Below are 15,418 nucleotides of genomic sequence, written 5' to 3' on the forward strand. Positions count from 1 at the left end.
TAAAGCAATGTAGCAACGTACCATATTATCACCGACGACACTCATCATGTATGAGACGCATATGGAACGAGACGAGGTCTCCTCTGCCCTCTTCGAGCTCCCGCTACTGCTTTTGGCAGTGTACAGCTTGGCCAATGTACATTTAGTACAACGGAGGAGAATCTCCTAGATTAGTTCTGGAGCACAGCATATGAATGTTACGATGTGTAATGCTAACCGTATTAACGTCGACAGCAATCTTGTTCGAAGAATTCTGCTGCTTGCGGACAACAAGTAATAGTGATCTAAGTGGGCGTCAGCGAGGTTGATTGAAGAGCAGCGCACACCCATTGGCACATACGTACTCACCCAAATTTGCCTCAGATAGGATTATTGAAGTTCGGCACATATCGCTGGAACATACCAGGTGACCCTAGTTAGCGTGAAAGAGGTTCACTGAAGATCGGTCAAAACTCAGTGATACATATATATACCCATCCGGTGACTCAAGTCAGTCTATCGGTTAGTTTTTAACCCGGTTCCCCCTCCGTACAACAGATATATTCTGCCCATAAACTATGGCATATCCTGTGACCCAAGTTGGCGGGAAAACGCGGTTAGGCCTGGACAAAGACGTACGCCAAATTGGGGGAGTTCGCAAAGAATGCTAATGGCATTGAAGAAGTTATGCAAACCCCATCGACAATAACTGTCAATGTAAGTGAAGAGTCCAAACGGACGAACCAAAAAACGAATGTTTTCCTCGCCGAGCGCTCCACTGCCGTATCTGAACTTTCAGGCATATTAAAGCTCAAGCGCAATAGCACACGTGCGTAAAATAGCTATAAAGTTGGCCTTCAGCAACGAATGCGCCCCAGAACTGGGTTGTGTGAGAACACGCGGCCTTCGCAACAGCGCCCCATGGCAAGTCCGACCACCGACCTCCGACAAGCCACGAAAACGAACGAAAGAGGCAAAGAAATCTATTCGCCTTGAAGCTTTACAAGAGCCACCATGACAATCCCACAATTAACATGTGCTTTCAATTTTTTTATTTTCTTCTTCAAGTAGTATGTTCGAGATACTGTACGTCGTGACCGTCAATTCACCACAGTCCTCGTGCTGCTTTTTGTTACGCGTGCTGCACTTGGCGTTCTTGCCGCGTTTCTTAGCGACGGCGGTAGCCCCGATGGGCGGCAGGTCGGCTTCCATACCCGGCCTGTTCACCATTAACACCAGGAGTGTAGCCGGCAGTGTAGCCAGCAGGACCATAGGGATAGCTGCTGTAAGCTTGCCCACCGAGAGACGCCTGACTGGATCCATAGCCGTAACCTCCGTACGGAGTGTACTCGAAAGCGCCAGCAGTTAGTGCATACGGGTTGGGTGCTGGCTGCCCATAAGCACGATAACCTCCAGCGTTAGGTGCCGCAGGCCTTGGACCGTACGCTGCAGCTGCAGCCTCCTGGGCAGATGCTGTGGGAACAGGGCGGACGATAGGCGCTGCATTGAAAACCGCGTCACGGGTGACGCCAGGCGCAGTGCCTGGCACGGTGGCGCGGAAGCGTTGTACGGCGTCCACGTAGTTCATCTGGCGGTAGAGACCGATGGCGTCTGGGTAGCCGTACAAGCCGGCCTCGGCAAAGTTAGAGCGGCCCTGCCCCGCGCCGAACTGCCGATTGTTGTACTCGCCCGCCGATTCGTAGCCGAAACTGTACTGTGCCGGAGTCTGGAAAAACTAGAGGTAACAACACTAATAGCTTCGACTATTTTCCGTAATGGTTGATACTTCACAGGCATTCATTGACTCTTCCTTCTATGATTGCCGGTAAAAACAATTAAGGCTTGATTTCCCTCCTCATTGACATTCGAAGCTTGCTTGTTATTCTTGTATACGAAGATAAACTTAGTTTTATAGGCGATGTAAACCATCTGAAATGGCGTTGAACTTCTAGCAAACTATGAAAAGCCATCCTCAATGAATTCGTATTGGCGCATATTCGGAATCATCAGATAGATTCCAATGAAGGAAAAATATGACATGATTAGCCAGTGCTTCTCCTATTTTATATGGGAGTTGCTACTAAGCACACCACTCCGATTGGTCCTTCGCACAATCAGCCATTAACAGTCGTTACGATTTGTACATTTAATTTATTGAATACCTCCGCAATCATATAATAAGAATCAAAGACGACCACCAGCTGTGCTAAAGAGCTTAATCGGAGAGGTCATGCGAATCTCAAATGTGCTTTCACTGGTCTGCGCACCTAAGTGCAAACGTCTAAGCTCACAAATCTAGAACACCGTTACCTCAATATAATATTGCGGAGTGGTTGCATAGGCACCGTAGTTTACACTCACAGAGGCGTAGGCATCGTATCCTCCTCCGTAAGGGGCTGCAGGAGCAGGGTAGTTTGGGACTCCGACGCCTCGTTGTGCGGATTGAGTCGGCTGGTTGTGGTGTTGCGCGTAGGCTTCACCAACGAGCCAGACAAGCAGCACTTGTACCTGGTGTTTGAGAGAGACAACAATATTGTGCAGCAAGAACAGTGCATATCCCTTTGTTCATATGAAGATAGCTGTCTGGTTGTTATAATAAATATATGTGTAACTGATCAGTTCGAGATGAAAGAAGAGCGTACGAGAGGTGGTTTTACTATGAAGGAAATGGGAGCACTGTTTACACGCTAGAAGTCAAGCCCTTACAAAGGGTTTCGCGTATTGTATACTGTTTTTTTTTTTTTTTTAGCGATGACTACGCCATCTTGCACTCCTTTAGGTAGACGACGGTTGACATTTAAAGGAAAGCCGGAAGACGTAGATAGAGGAATCCTACTCTCGTGGAATCGTCGTGGAGTCGCCCAGTTAAGTTATTATACGTTAAAAGAAATGCATTGAACAAACCTTCTAAAATATCAACAAAAGTGCACGCGTTGCGGGTATACGGGCCGAAAGCGTTCGCTTAGCATAACGTAGGATACAATACCTAATTGCGATAACATATTCGCACTCTATGAAAATCTAGAATTCCCATTATCGACTTCCGACATTCGAGTGTACTTCCACTCTTGTTTGTTTAGGCAATGAAAAAAAACCATGTTAGCACGCTATCGCAGAGCAGGGAGCTTACAAACAATACCGACGGCGCTATGGCCTAAACCACTTCCAGTTAACTTGCAATGCACGTCGCTGCGCTGCAATTCTTGAAATTACTGAACTAATTGACTTTGCAGAGAAATGTAACTAAAAAAGTTCAATTGTTATTCGTAGCTGCTCCCACGTGCAAGAAAGTATGATAAGCAAGAGTGCTATGAAAGGGGCTCCCGTTGGGGGCTCTTCATACTTGCTCATGCACTAGCACGTTACTAAAAGCGCATACAGTGCTCCGTGCCTGTGCTTTTAGTAACGTACTAGCGCATGAGCAAGTATGATAACCAAGGAAAAAAAAAAGGCTGAGCTATGAGTAGATAAAGCTCGTGAGTTTCGTTGACGTATAAAGAGCGCCACACTGTGTCTCACCGCAGGAAACATTTCGAGTCTTATGAAGCTCCCACTTCTGTGCAGAGACGCTGTTTTCCACCAAACAACGCTGAAGCGATGGCGAATGACTTCTGCTGTCTCCCTGCCGACCGCAGCCACCTTTTATACTCTCGCCAACGACGCCTGTGAACTTGATGCGCATACGTAACGCACATTCCAACCCGTTGCTTTTTATTACTGTACACTTTGCTACCGCTACTTGCAGAACCACAATGTATTGTGTTGTGTCGACTGAAGTCGTTTATCACGAAAAACGTGCGTTTCACGTGAAAAGCATTTCGCATCCGCTACGCGAGCGTGTACGTTTAAGCGGGAGGGGGGGGGGGGGGGGGGGGCGTTAAACGGGATTGCAAGCACTTCGGAGCTTCTTACCAGTTGTAGTAGTTTCACAGGACGGCTGATATACCCTTCCGTTTTCCAAGCAGTGTCGTTGAATTGGTCGCAGCCTCTCTCGCAAACATATTCTTGCGGTATTGTACATAAATTTAATGATGCAATTTTTAGTTAAAAAGGCCCAAGGTCAGTATGTAAGTTTTTTGGTTTTTTTTTTTTTTTTTTGTTGGGGGTGGGGGGCAAATGCCTGTAGGTATTTTTGATGGCACGTATCGCTCAATGTACCGAAATAATGTTTTCAGAATGGGTTTTGGGTAAACAGAAGCAGAAATAAAAAGGAGTGTTTATTAATGTCGTATCCTTCTTCAGTTATTTATTTTGTAATGTGCTTTTCTTACTGCTCTAGATACTCCAAGAATTTTATGGCCGAAAACATTTATTGTATTTCCTATTTTGTATGTCCACATGCCGCTTTCTAACCATTGCGTTCATATAAATCGGTCCTTGTACTTTTTCTTTCTAGTTGTCAAATTAGCAGAATATATTGCAGTATTTGCTGAACAAATTTGATTCTGCTACATTTATTTGTAAATGTAGGACAATTAGCTTTGCGTTTAGTGTTCAAGTTTATTGAAAACTAGCTACGTTGTAGTTGTACCTGCGTAATATATCAGACTCGCGCACAGCTGGATTTTGTTACTTTTGTATTTTTGTCTTCTGGTGCGTGTGTTCCTGCTTGTGCTAGCTACTTAAGTACCCTTTATGATGTCCTACAAACAAGCCAGCATGACAGCTGATTTCGAACAGTGCACCATACGGCGTGAACTCTCGGCAACTTTGAGCATTAGAGGGCGAGATGTAGTTATGTTGCCGTTTTATGTGTGTTTTGTACAAAATATGTTTTATGCTTCTTTGGGATTCGTAGTGTTTGCAGTCAACCTTAGGATGTGGTGAGCTCATGATCAATGGCGTTCTCGTGTAAAGAAAAAATGCACCGACGATTCGATACTCCCTAAAGCGAAATTTGACTGCAGCAGTGTACGTGTTTTCATTTCGCGATATATTGGCTGGCAAGGACAATCTGTCTCGTGTGGTAACTTGCAAACGGAGCGAAGTGTGGAGCGACTGCCTCGCTAACCGGGAGATATCGAAAGGCAGCGCGTGGGTGACGCGTGGGCGCGAGTCACAGCAGCCGTCGCAGACAGACCTCCGCTCATTCAGCGCTTTGTTTCCATATATGGTATCGTTGGACACGCTCACCGCATGTCATATCGGGGAATAGATGACGGCGCGCTCCTCTGGCGCCATCTCGTGGCGGTCGTCGCCGCAAAGCCCGTCTTGCGCTGTTCGAGAAGAATTACGCTGTTCTCACACTTTCGCCATACCCTCCTCCTCCGCTTTCCTCGTTGCGCTCTCTTCGCTAACGCCGTCTTTCATTTCCTGCTGCGCTCCGCGTTCGCTTTTATATTTCGCTGTGCTCATTCGCTCGGTTACGAGGCACAACACGGATGCTCGCCGTAGGCACGGGCGCCTAAGGCCGAACCACACGCAGCTAGTCGTATGCGCCTGGCTACGAGTCACCCGTCTGTGAATCCGTGCGCGCTTGTCCTATACGCATCTTAATAGGGGAGACGCGCAGCCCGCGTGCGCGTCAGGCAGGATTTTGAGCGTCAGGTTGAACGTGCGCGACTGAAGTCGCAGCCTGTGCGCCGTCGTCACGTGGCCGGCATGTAAACTTCCGGAGCGGGTTTGGAAACGGGTTGTTGTTGGTTAGAAATTGTGCTGAGACTCCGGGAGGGACCGCTGGTTCCGTGTGCACAAAAACAACGAACGCTATCAATAATGAACTGGTCGCCTGGTCGCCGGTCTTGACGCTCTGACTACACTTGCGAACCACGTGCATCATAAGAATAAGCATATGGCTATGTGCTTGTTGGCCGAGAAGACGAGAAATGGGATGCCCAACGCTGCGGTAACAGCCAAGTGCTCAATTGTTTATACTGGTGTCATACGCGGACCAGTTTCAATCGTGATCGAGCTCGATTGGTATGATATTTCTGCAAATAAAGTGCTTTCTCTCTCTCTCTTCATCGCGATTGCCTCTTTTGCGCAAGATAAGAATAAATTTCTTTAAATTTTAGTCGCTATAAATTTTAGTCGCTGAAGTCACGTGGCATCGTTCCATGCTCCTTTCGAGGGTTCAGAAGAACAGTCTTTTCTATGATTTATGTCATCATATTACGTTTTACAGCGCGAGTGAGGTTGTCGAGCGATCAATTTAAAATTTCATACAGACATCTGAACTAAACGGCGCAGCTAACTCAATACTAGTAACACGCGTACCTGTTCGTCTTTTTGCGGTGACCATTTATCACCTCCTAAGAACAGTTAAAGGGGCCCTGAATTACTTTTATCGAAGTGGAGAAAGGCATTTGAAGTGAAAATAGGCTATTTCAGGAATACATTACCGCAAAAAGTACTTAAATGCGTTCAGCAGTTATTGGCTCTGAAACACGGTCTCCGCTGTGCTCCCGTTCCTTGTTCAATTCCTTGCTCTGCGAAGGATAAGGCGGATTGGGGCGTGCCTACAACGCTCCGGCTTCGAAAAGTCATCGTGGCGCGCAGTTCAAATTTCATTTTGGATGTTAACGTAGACGCCACGATTTCCGAATTTGGTGCCTACGTCGCTCTAAACGTAAGCCAAACGCAGTTGTTATCAAGCCGTAGTGCGCTTAGCCAGTGGACTCCAGGCGGCACCCCGCGGCGGCCGTCGTGTAGCCGACCGCAAAGACCAATAGCAGTCACGTATGGGAATCCGCTTTTCAAGCGAAGCTTGTATTGCGTTACAGATTTCGGTGGTGTCGTAGTCACGCAAAAAGGCACGTGTGGCGCATACCCGCATTGAATATACGAGTATGAGCCAGGGATATGCGGGTATGCGCCAGGGACAAGAAATAAACAGAGAAAGAAGGAAGGAAAGAAAGAAAGGAAGAAAGGAAGAGCAGGTGCGGGGAAAGCTGCGCCGGCGCCAGATCACGTGTCGCGCGCGACCGATCAGGTTCGTTTGGTGTGTCGCGGGGAGGTAGAGATAAGGAAAGGGGGTTGGCGCGCGCTTCGACGGGCTTCCCTCGCCTCAGATCAGTCTCGACGTCCGAATAGGAAGGGCGCGCGTGGTGCGTTCCGCCGAGAAGCAGGTTGCGTTTGATGAACGGCGCCGTGAACTCGCTCGGGAAAGGGCTTGTCGTCGATGTGCCGATTCAAGCATGAGGGATTCCGAAGCCCAGGCGAAACGTCAGCGGAGAGCCGCTGAGCCCCAAGTTGCGGGAGCGCGATGGTGAGGCCAAACGTCAGCGAAGGGCCACCGACCCTGCGTTAGGGCAAACAAAGCGGAACGCCTGCGACATTGTCGTCTTGCTACAATCTTCGCTTACCGCCATTTCCTCGACAGGGGAAGGGCTCGGAATTTTATTACGAAATGATGCGTCCAGAAAAACGTGCGGATCAGGACTTCCGTTGAAAAGAGAGCGTTTGTTGTCGAAGGCCATGGTGCCAAATTTGTAGAAAACACATTCAGGCCGACCGTCTCTGCTTTCTGTAAATAGGTTTTTCTCTCTCACAGCCATTACACGTTTTCGCCGGCTTTCCTTAAGGCTTGAAAAAAAAAAACTTTTATGCAGCCCGCATTGACAACAGAAATCTGAATCGGAAACTTTTAACGATGATCTACAAGTTCCTCTTTGATACTTTTTGTCTGAACTTGTATTTAATGAAGTTGATTCATTATTTATAACTAAATATCTATAGATATAGGCCAAATACAAAAAAAAATAGTCTGACTTGCTCCAAGTGACGGTAAACAACATTACCTTGGTTCTTGTACAGCTACGTGGAACTTGCGCATGTTTTTATAATTTGGTACAAGTTATGTGGGACACCTTGCATAAGATTTCGCAACAACACAGGCGTGTGTGACAGGTGTCATACTTACGAAGGATGTTCTGTTTTGTACCACCAGCAGCCGAGCTCTAACGACGCATCTATGCAAGTAGCGTTATTTTAAGGGGTTGAAACTTCGACGCTGTCACAGGTTCTTTGCGTAACCGTTTAAATTATCGCGCCATCAAGCCACATGCCTTTGCGCCATTCTGTAGTTTGTTGTACAGTTGATGGAGTTCATGAAGTTATTACAGCAAAGCTGTTATAGGCTAGTTTCCAGGAGATCACTGCCGGGCAACAGACGGAAGTAGCTGAACAATTCCAGATGTGTCGCGCCCCCTTGTGTCGTCGTATGAGAACGTCGGGATGGCGGCGTTTTTAAACTTCGGCACCACACCGCGCTTTTCGCAGGACTTTATGTTTGCTTATTCATTACGCCAGGAAGCTCACCCTGGCGGCCACGTGAGCGCGTCAGCGCTAGTACGCGCGCTGCGATTGGCGTATCCATCTTTAATAACAAATGTCATAGCCTCTCCTATATCGTGTGTCGGTGCTTTGTGCATTAGCGCACATCGCTCCGGAGCGTCGCGACGCTAGCCCTTGCGGCGCCGATAGCACCTTGCGATAGTAGACGATAGCTCCTTGCGGCGCCGGCTAGAGTACGCCGGCTGAAAGTTGCATCGCTCCAAAGCGTAGCGCCACCTTGCGGTGCCCACTGAAATCTCCGGGGTTTTCGTATAACGTGAGGTAGCTTCCCCCCTGGCGGCCGCGCGTGTGTCCCGCTAGTACGCACACCGCGATTGGGTAGGCAGACTCAAATAAATTAAAACAGTCTGTCTTCTACAATCGTGGATGTATGTGAAGTTTGCGTTGAGCGCCGTTGTACATGGCTCTAAAGTCCCTTGATAATTTCAAAGTACCGACATTCTTTGAACTCTGCCGCCGCGCCAAAGACCCTCGCACGCCCTCCTCTCCCGCCTCTCGAATAGGTGCTTTTCTGAGCGATGATTAGCCCCTCGGGCCGTTGCCAGGGAAACGCGCCGCGAAATGACGCTTTGTTCGTGTTTTCATTTTTCGTCGGCGCCATTAGCGGGCCGCCTCCCTCTGTGGCCAGTCAAGCTCCGTCGGAGTACGGGGAGTACGCTCGGACTCTTGAAGGTCTTCTTTTTATCTGCGTTTTGTTATGCCCGGGTGCAGACAGCAAGTGAGGAAGCAAGAGTATTGGGATGCGTGCTGCGGTATCCAGAATACGGAAGCACCTTCGAATCCTTCCTATTGATGCTGATGCGTATGGTTGTAAGGCAGCGCGTGTCCCCAGCCAGGGTTCCACAAGTTTCTTCTGCAACTGCCTTTTGCCTAACACCTTTTATTTCCCTATGCCTTCCTTTATTTTCCCGTATGTTTCTCGTGCAAAGCTCCAGGAGGCACCTCAAATAAAAAGTGCACCTGAGCAGTTGTGAGTTGTCGTTTTATTGCGGTTGTGCAAACGATGCTCCAGGCTGGTACTCGGGATTCGAAATTTGTTTTGGCAGCGCTGTATATTTTCTACCAGTACCTGAACAAACAGGGAAAATGTCAAAACCCTGCAGCTCTCTCTCGGCCGGTGCTGTCAGCCTTTTATGCTCCCACTAGCAGTTTTACGGGTGACTTGCAAGAGAAATGGCACCTGGATGAATCAGTAAGACGATAGTTTGGAAGAATAGACCGAATAAATCCGCAAAGGATGACCAGAACATAGCGAAACGGATCTTTACACATTTTGTAACATAGCTATGTGCATCTGTTTAAACCGATGACGGCCTTCGCTCCACCGTCGCGGCACCACAACGCTAGCGCTCTTCTGATATCTAGCGTCATGTAAGAAGGAAGTCAGAGAAATGCCTTTTCCCGCGAGCCTTGACTCGCTGCAGGTGAGCTGCAAACAAGGGGAGGGAACTGAGACCCTCGTTATTGACAATGACTTTATTTCCAACAAACATTGTTGGGGGTCCTCCAGGCGAAAAGCTGCGATATACAGCTTGAATGTGCCTGAAGGCCCTCACATGGCAGCAGTAAGTCCCCTATCGGCATACGTACGACATATCAAACACTCCTTTGTTACGATAAACAATTAAAGTGTAGCAGAAAAAATGGAACATGTAAAGCAACATTCATCCTTTCAGATAGTTATATAGCTTTTATTAAAAATAATGAATTACGCTAAGTGAACAACAAAGCTAAGACGTATTTTGTATTATACATCCCAAATGACGTCTATCAAATTTGAAAAATAAGCACAACAATCAACATGTATAGGATACACCACATTATGATACATAGGATTATGAAACACAGTGCAAACGCATATTACATACACTAAAGAATGTAAAAAATAAATCTCTTTTTGCTTTCTTTATTGTGTATTCAGTCCAGTTTACAAAAATATCCTGTAATTTGTTTTCGAGTCAGTTATGACATACACGTGAAGGAAACCATAAGTCGGCGAAACCCAACTTACCCAAGGCAAGCATAGGGGAGTGTTTCTATTTTTTCTTTTTAAGTTGTGTTAAATAGTTCGAAATTGATTGTGTAATCATTCATGACAGGAATATTTTATTAAAAAGTAGAATAAAAAAAATAACCATGCGTCGCCGGTGGGATCCGACCCACGACCTCCGAATTTCGCGTCTGGTGCACTACCAACTGAGCTACGGCGACGGCTGTCGAATCGTCAACTTTTCTGGGTATTTATGTCTAGTGTAAGCTAATCTCGAGAGCGTTGACCAGCGCCACCCTCCTCCATAGTGGCGGACGTGGTACGTCCTGTATTACTGCGGGTGTCACGTGTACCATGATAGAACTTTCTAATCAATTATTTCTTTCATAAATGATTGCAATTACAAATTCGAAGTATTCAACACCACAACTTTAAAAAAAGGTTGAAACACTGCCCTATGCTTGCCTTGGTATTGCCGACTTTTGGTTTCCTTCACAGGTGATCTGAGTTATACATACACTGCAATATATTTGAAAAATATTTCCAGATTCATGACCTCGGTAATTTAGAAAATGGTACGAATTATTTCCGTCCAGCTATAATTCGCAAAATGACTACGTCCTTTATGGTGAGGCTTTACAGCGCTCAGTATTGATTCGACTCGGGTACTTGAAGGCCTCCTAAAGTGCCATCGAGGGACAAGCCTAGATACTTCATGCAGAGAACGTAATATTTCCATAACTTAATCTAATTATCTGTTGGCGTCAGTAATCATCCAGAGATTTCAAGTCAAACCCTTGGCCTGGCCACTTCTCCAAATGGTTGGTAAAATTGTTTCTCCCTCGACATCATGAATAAAATTTTATTGTCTTTCAAGCAGCTGTGATTGTTTTTATTCAACAAGTAATGAAGCAGCTGCATGAAAATCACTCCGAGGCACCAAGAAACTTCCTGCCTCTAAAACCACTCGGGAGAAGGTTCATAAACCGCATTCCTGCGAAAATCCTGCACTAGATAAAATCTACATTTAGCATAACGTCACTGGGCGGAAAAATATTGAGGAATGTAGAAATATATAACGTAAATGTTCTACCATTAAAATTGTGCACTATTAATACGACCGTTATTAAAATGCCAAAACCTATGTGGGCTATAATAGTACGCAGTTATTGTTCATGTCGCAAGCATTACCACTTAATGCTTTCATTGCGCAAACGAGAAGATGATTAAGGGGCCTCATGGTAGGGTCAAGCATGTCCTACCACTTTCTCGTATTTTTGTTTTATAGTAGAACGTAAAAAAAAATGTCAACTTAGGCGCGCTCGCGGGCGCCAGCCAACGCATAGGGCCGTCGCCCGCACGGTGGCCTTCTCAGCGTGCCGTGCGCATAGCGCGCAGCCGGCCGGAAGAGGATGTCGAGAAGGATAGCGTGGGAGTGGAGGAGAGTTTCCTACTTTCTATTGACCCTTTTTGCTGCGATCCCGTGGGCGCTGCCATGTTTGATCACGTGGTGACGCGTCCATTGCTTGCCTCAACTGCCTGCGTTGCCTCCTTGTTTACAATGTAAGTGTATGACGCCGGCGCGGCTTAGAAAACCGCTGTTTTCGGAGATATCGTGGACGGTGACTATGTGGACGACACGATGCTTTGATCACAGCTTCATAGAACATGCAAAAGCGATTTCGAAGCTGATAAGGCTATGTCCAAACGGCGCAAGCAGCGTATATGGTGCTTGTTCTAAAAGCGGGGCTAAATATGTGTTCTAAGCTATCCAAGCTTTCCGATTATGAATTCAGTCAGGATTTTGCTCTTTGTTCCTTATTCGGCAAATATTTTGAAGCAGTGACTGGTCAGTTTCTGACTCAGTGAAGTTCCTCTTCCTCGGTGCGGCCACTCTCTGCTTATTTTCTGCCTAATCGCTCGATCGCGGGTGCGCTCAGCTCCGATAGATTTGTTCTTGCTGCGCTCAAGGCCTGAAACATAGCTGTTTTGTACATTGAGTACCTTGTAGCAAATATATTACAGCTAGTAACTCGCATACTCTTGTGGACCGTCACGAAACATTCAGCTTCGACCATTCGTGCACCATAGGTGTAGTCCGTCATTTATTGTGCGTATACGGTGCGCATATATTCAAGTGTGCGCCCATTCACTTATTATTGATACGTGGGCGATAGAGTGGGCGTAAGTTTTCCTGCCATTTGGGACAGATGTGTATATATAGATAACGTGCGCGAAACTTACTGTAACAGGAAGCGGCGCTACTCCCTTTGTCATTGTTTAACGAGTGGTACTCACTCTTGCCGACGTTCTGGAGATGAGGCCCTTTTTTTGAAGGTTAGCAATACAAGGCTAGCGGATGAGCAAATTTCTGTATCCTCGAGGAAAGCCGTACGTACATCACGAAGTGCCGGTAACACGTTCGGACAGTTGCAGCAGCGGTCCGCGAACTAGGCCACGCAGATTCATTCTATTCCTTAACATGCCAGTCACTATTTTTGCAGCCAACTATTGCACACGTCTTCAATCCACATGATTCAATCTAGCATGATTGGAGCACAGTGTGTTAGCGAAAACTCAGTTGCACTTCCGACAGCTGATCGCACAGAAGCAAGGTAGAAGCGGTAATGGTTTCGTATTCGTGCGCAGTCACTGAGGAGAGCTATGGCGCGCCGCCGTGAGCGCCGTCTCGTTTCTCTAAAACAAACTGCTCCGCGAAAAGGGTCAATATTAAGGGGCTTTACATGGCTCCGGAGCGTAGCGCCACCTTGCGGCGGCTACTGAAGTCTCCGAGGTTTCTCGGAGAAAAGGGAATGGGCGCGGCGGCGGCGGAAACAGACCGCCGACGATGAGCGCGCCGCGGACGCCAAGCTGTAAGCGTGCTGCCGGCCAGGACCGCGAGGCGGAAGGAAATGCGGTCCGTCCATGTGGCCCCGGTCCCGCAAACTTGGAACGTTTCACCGGAGCGACGGTCAATCACCACATACACAGCTTCGCTGGTCATCCACCTTCCCAAAATGGAATGTCAATAATTTTTTCATGGCCATTCGGTGCACTGCAGCCAAAAAGCTGCTACATAGGTCGCTTTTCTACTCTTTATTATTTCAAGCCAAATGCACTAGCCGGTTACTAGACCCTCTCCAATTTCTCTTTTGAACATCGTGGACAATTTCTTGATCTAAATAATTGCATTCGCAAAATATTTTCTGTGAGGAAATTTGTAGAATAAAATATAATTGAAAAAAATTTCAATCAGTGAAAGCGGACATTTCGTCTCAATACCTTACAGACGTAGTGTTGTACTATACACTCTGCTTTGCACAGACCTCGACTTTGTGTTTAATATAATAATGCGGGAAAAAGTCGTGACTGCGGCATTTTTTTCGATTTTTATACGAACTTTAGATTCATCCATAGTTATTTTGTTTACTATTCTTGCCAGCCTTATGTCCGAATAATTGGCTAGATTTTCTCGGCATGCAACAGCGACGAATATTACAGAAAAGTATCCCAAATTTGTAAAAATCACCTTTTTGTTAAGTTTTCATTTGTAAGTTTCCAATTGAGGCGGTCAAACTAAACAATATGAGAGGTTGCGTGTTTCATAGAAGTACACCTCACAAATGTTTTAGAAATTTTGATCAGAGTAATTCTTGTTTTAGGCGAGAACAATGTTTTTTAAAAATAAATTCGGTTCCTCCTCTATACAGCGCGGTTGACCAGCAGTGCGCGTTCACTGTACTACATGCCTCGGAGTTGGGAAGACACTTTACGCACACCGTGTTTCTCTAAGCAGGGTGTATCAAACGTGCTTGAGAATGCCGTGTGTCCGTGTGTCCGTTCACCTCCAAATCCTGTGACGATGAGTAGTAAGTCAGCCCTGCGCAGATCACGGATAGTGACGATGGTTGGAAGTGGTAGAGTAGTGGTGTTCCTGTGACTGACACAGCTCTTTGGCAACATGGCGAGTTTGATTTTTAACAGCGGAGTTGTTTAAGCCTGCCGTAAGTTGTGCCGCGAGCCGCAAAACCTCGCCGAGCTATGACGTCGCTGTTGTGCCTAGCAACCCCATACCAGCTGTGCGATAGCTTCGCGGAGCTGCGGGAGAGAAAGCTGAGAGAGAATGAAAGCAGAGATAAAAACAGCATCGCGCCGCATAGCCGATGCGAGGTGGAGCGGAGGGTGAGAGATATGGTAGTGGGGCGTGTAAAGCTGCTGCCGACGCCAATCGCCTTTCCCCGCGTTGTCCATTATTGCTTGGTGTCCGGACTGCTTAGAATCACCTGGTGTCCGTGACTGCTTTTTTGTGTCCCCAAACATTAAGAAAGTTAAAAAATAAAATGGAGAAGCCCGCACCACCAGATAGGTACAGCCTGCGTGAGTGCCAATAGTAAAATAAATAAAAAGAGGATGCAGCAGCATCCCAAAGGAATTTGAAAGAAAAGCCAATTATTAAAAGGAAGAGCGGAGGCAATTAAGCCTGAAGTATATGCCTATGGCCTCTGGCGGCGGCTCGGTAGGTTTCGACCAGAGAACTGGGGTGCTATGCAGGATGCGCCGAGTTTCTTGTTCACCTGAGTTTTACCTGAGTTTGCTCGATTGCAGTCAGGGAACGAAGATAGCAAGGAACGTGCAATAACAGCAGGCAAAAAGAAATGTCGAGATAAAGCCGCGTATGACAACATGAGCGCACACTGCACGGCACAGTGCTTCCGCGCTTCAAGCACAGAAGACTGCGCAACAAAACGCACCAGCGCCGCGTATTGTTATCAACGTATTATCACAATTTAGCAATACCGTCAGTCTCCCGCTTTCTATCTGTACACTTGCCGTGAGCAGCTTGCCACGCCTTTTTCGGCCGCATCAAGGGCGTGCCTCCTCTTTCGAGCATTATCTTTCTATCCTCCGTTCAATGCGAACCGGGAACATGCGGTGCATGCTTGCACCTACACTTTCCCACAATCGAATACATCGAAATACAAGTAAACTAAAATAACAAATACTTTATTTCTTAAAGTATCGGTTTTTCGTTTTGAATGCTTTCGGCGATCGTCGATCGTCGGCGGAATGTTTCGGCGATCGTCGAAATCTGATCCGCGGGTGAAGCACGTCGGCTACTTTAATTATCACTTGTCGAAGGTTCCAGCGTAGTCG

The 15,418-nt window shown here is 46.9% G+C and overlaps 1 protein-coding gene across 1 annotated transcript; it reads right to left on the reverse strand.

Moving 5' to 3' along the window:
• Positions 1 to 1,147: 1,147 nt before the first annotated feature.
• LOC125943435 (spidroin-2-like) lies at positions 1,148 to 3,578 on the reverse strand. Its single transcript, XM_049662750.1, has 3 exons — positions 3,499 to 3,578; positions 2,341 to 2,487; positions 1,148 to 1,714 (listed from the first exon to the last, which is right to left on the reverse strand). The coding sequence occupies exons 1-3, from the start codon at positions 3,508 to 3,510 to the stop codon at positions 1,148 to 1,150; spliced, it is 726 nt and encodes a 241-aa protein (XP_049518707.1). The 5' UTR covers positions 3,511 to 3,578.
• Positions 3,579 to 15,418: the final 11,840 nt, after the last annotated feature.

Source organism: Dermacentor silvarum, chromosome 2, assembly GCF_013339745.2.
Source record: "Dermacentor silvarum isolate Dsil-2018 chromosome 2, BIME_Dsil_1.4, whole genome shotgun sequence".
NCBI lineage: Eukaryota > Metazoa > Arthropoda > Arachnida > Ixodida > Ixodidae > Dermacentor > Dermacentor silvarum.

Excerpts from the sequence above, each read along its gene's own strand:
- LOC125943435 (XM_049662750.1), bottom strand. Across the intron at positions 1,715-2,340 it reads GATACGATGCCTACGCCTCT|TTTTTCCAGACTCCGGCACA; the intron begins GTGAGTGTAAAC and ends TGTTACCTCTAG.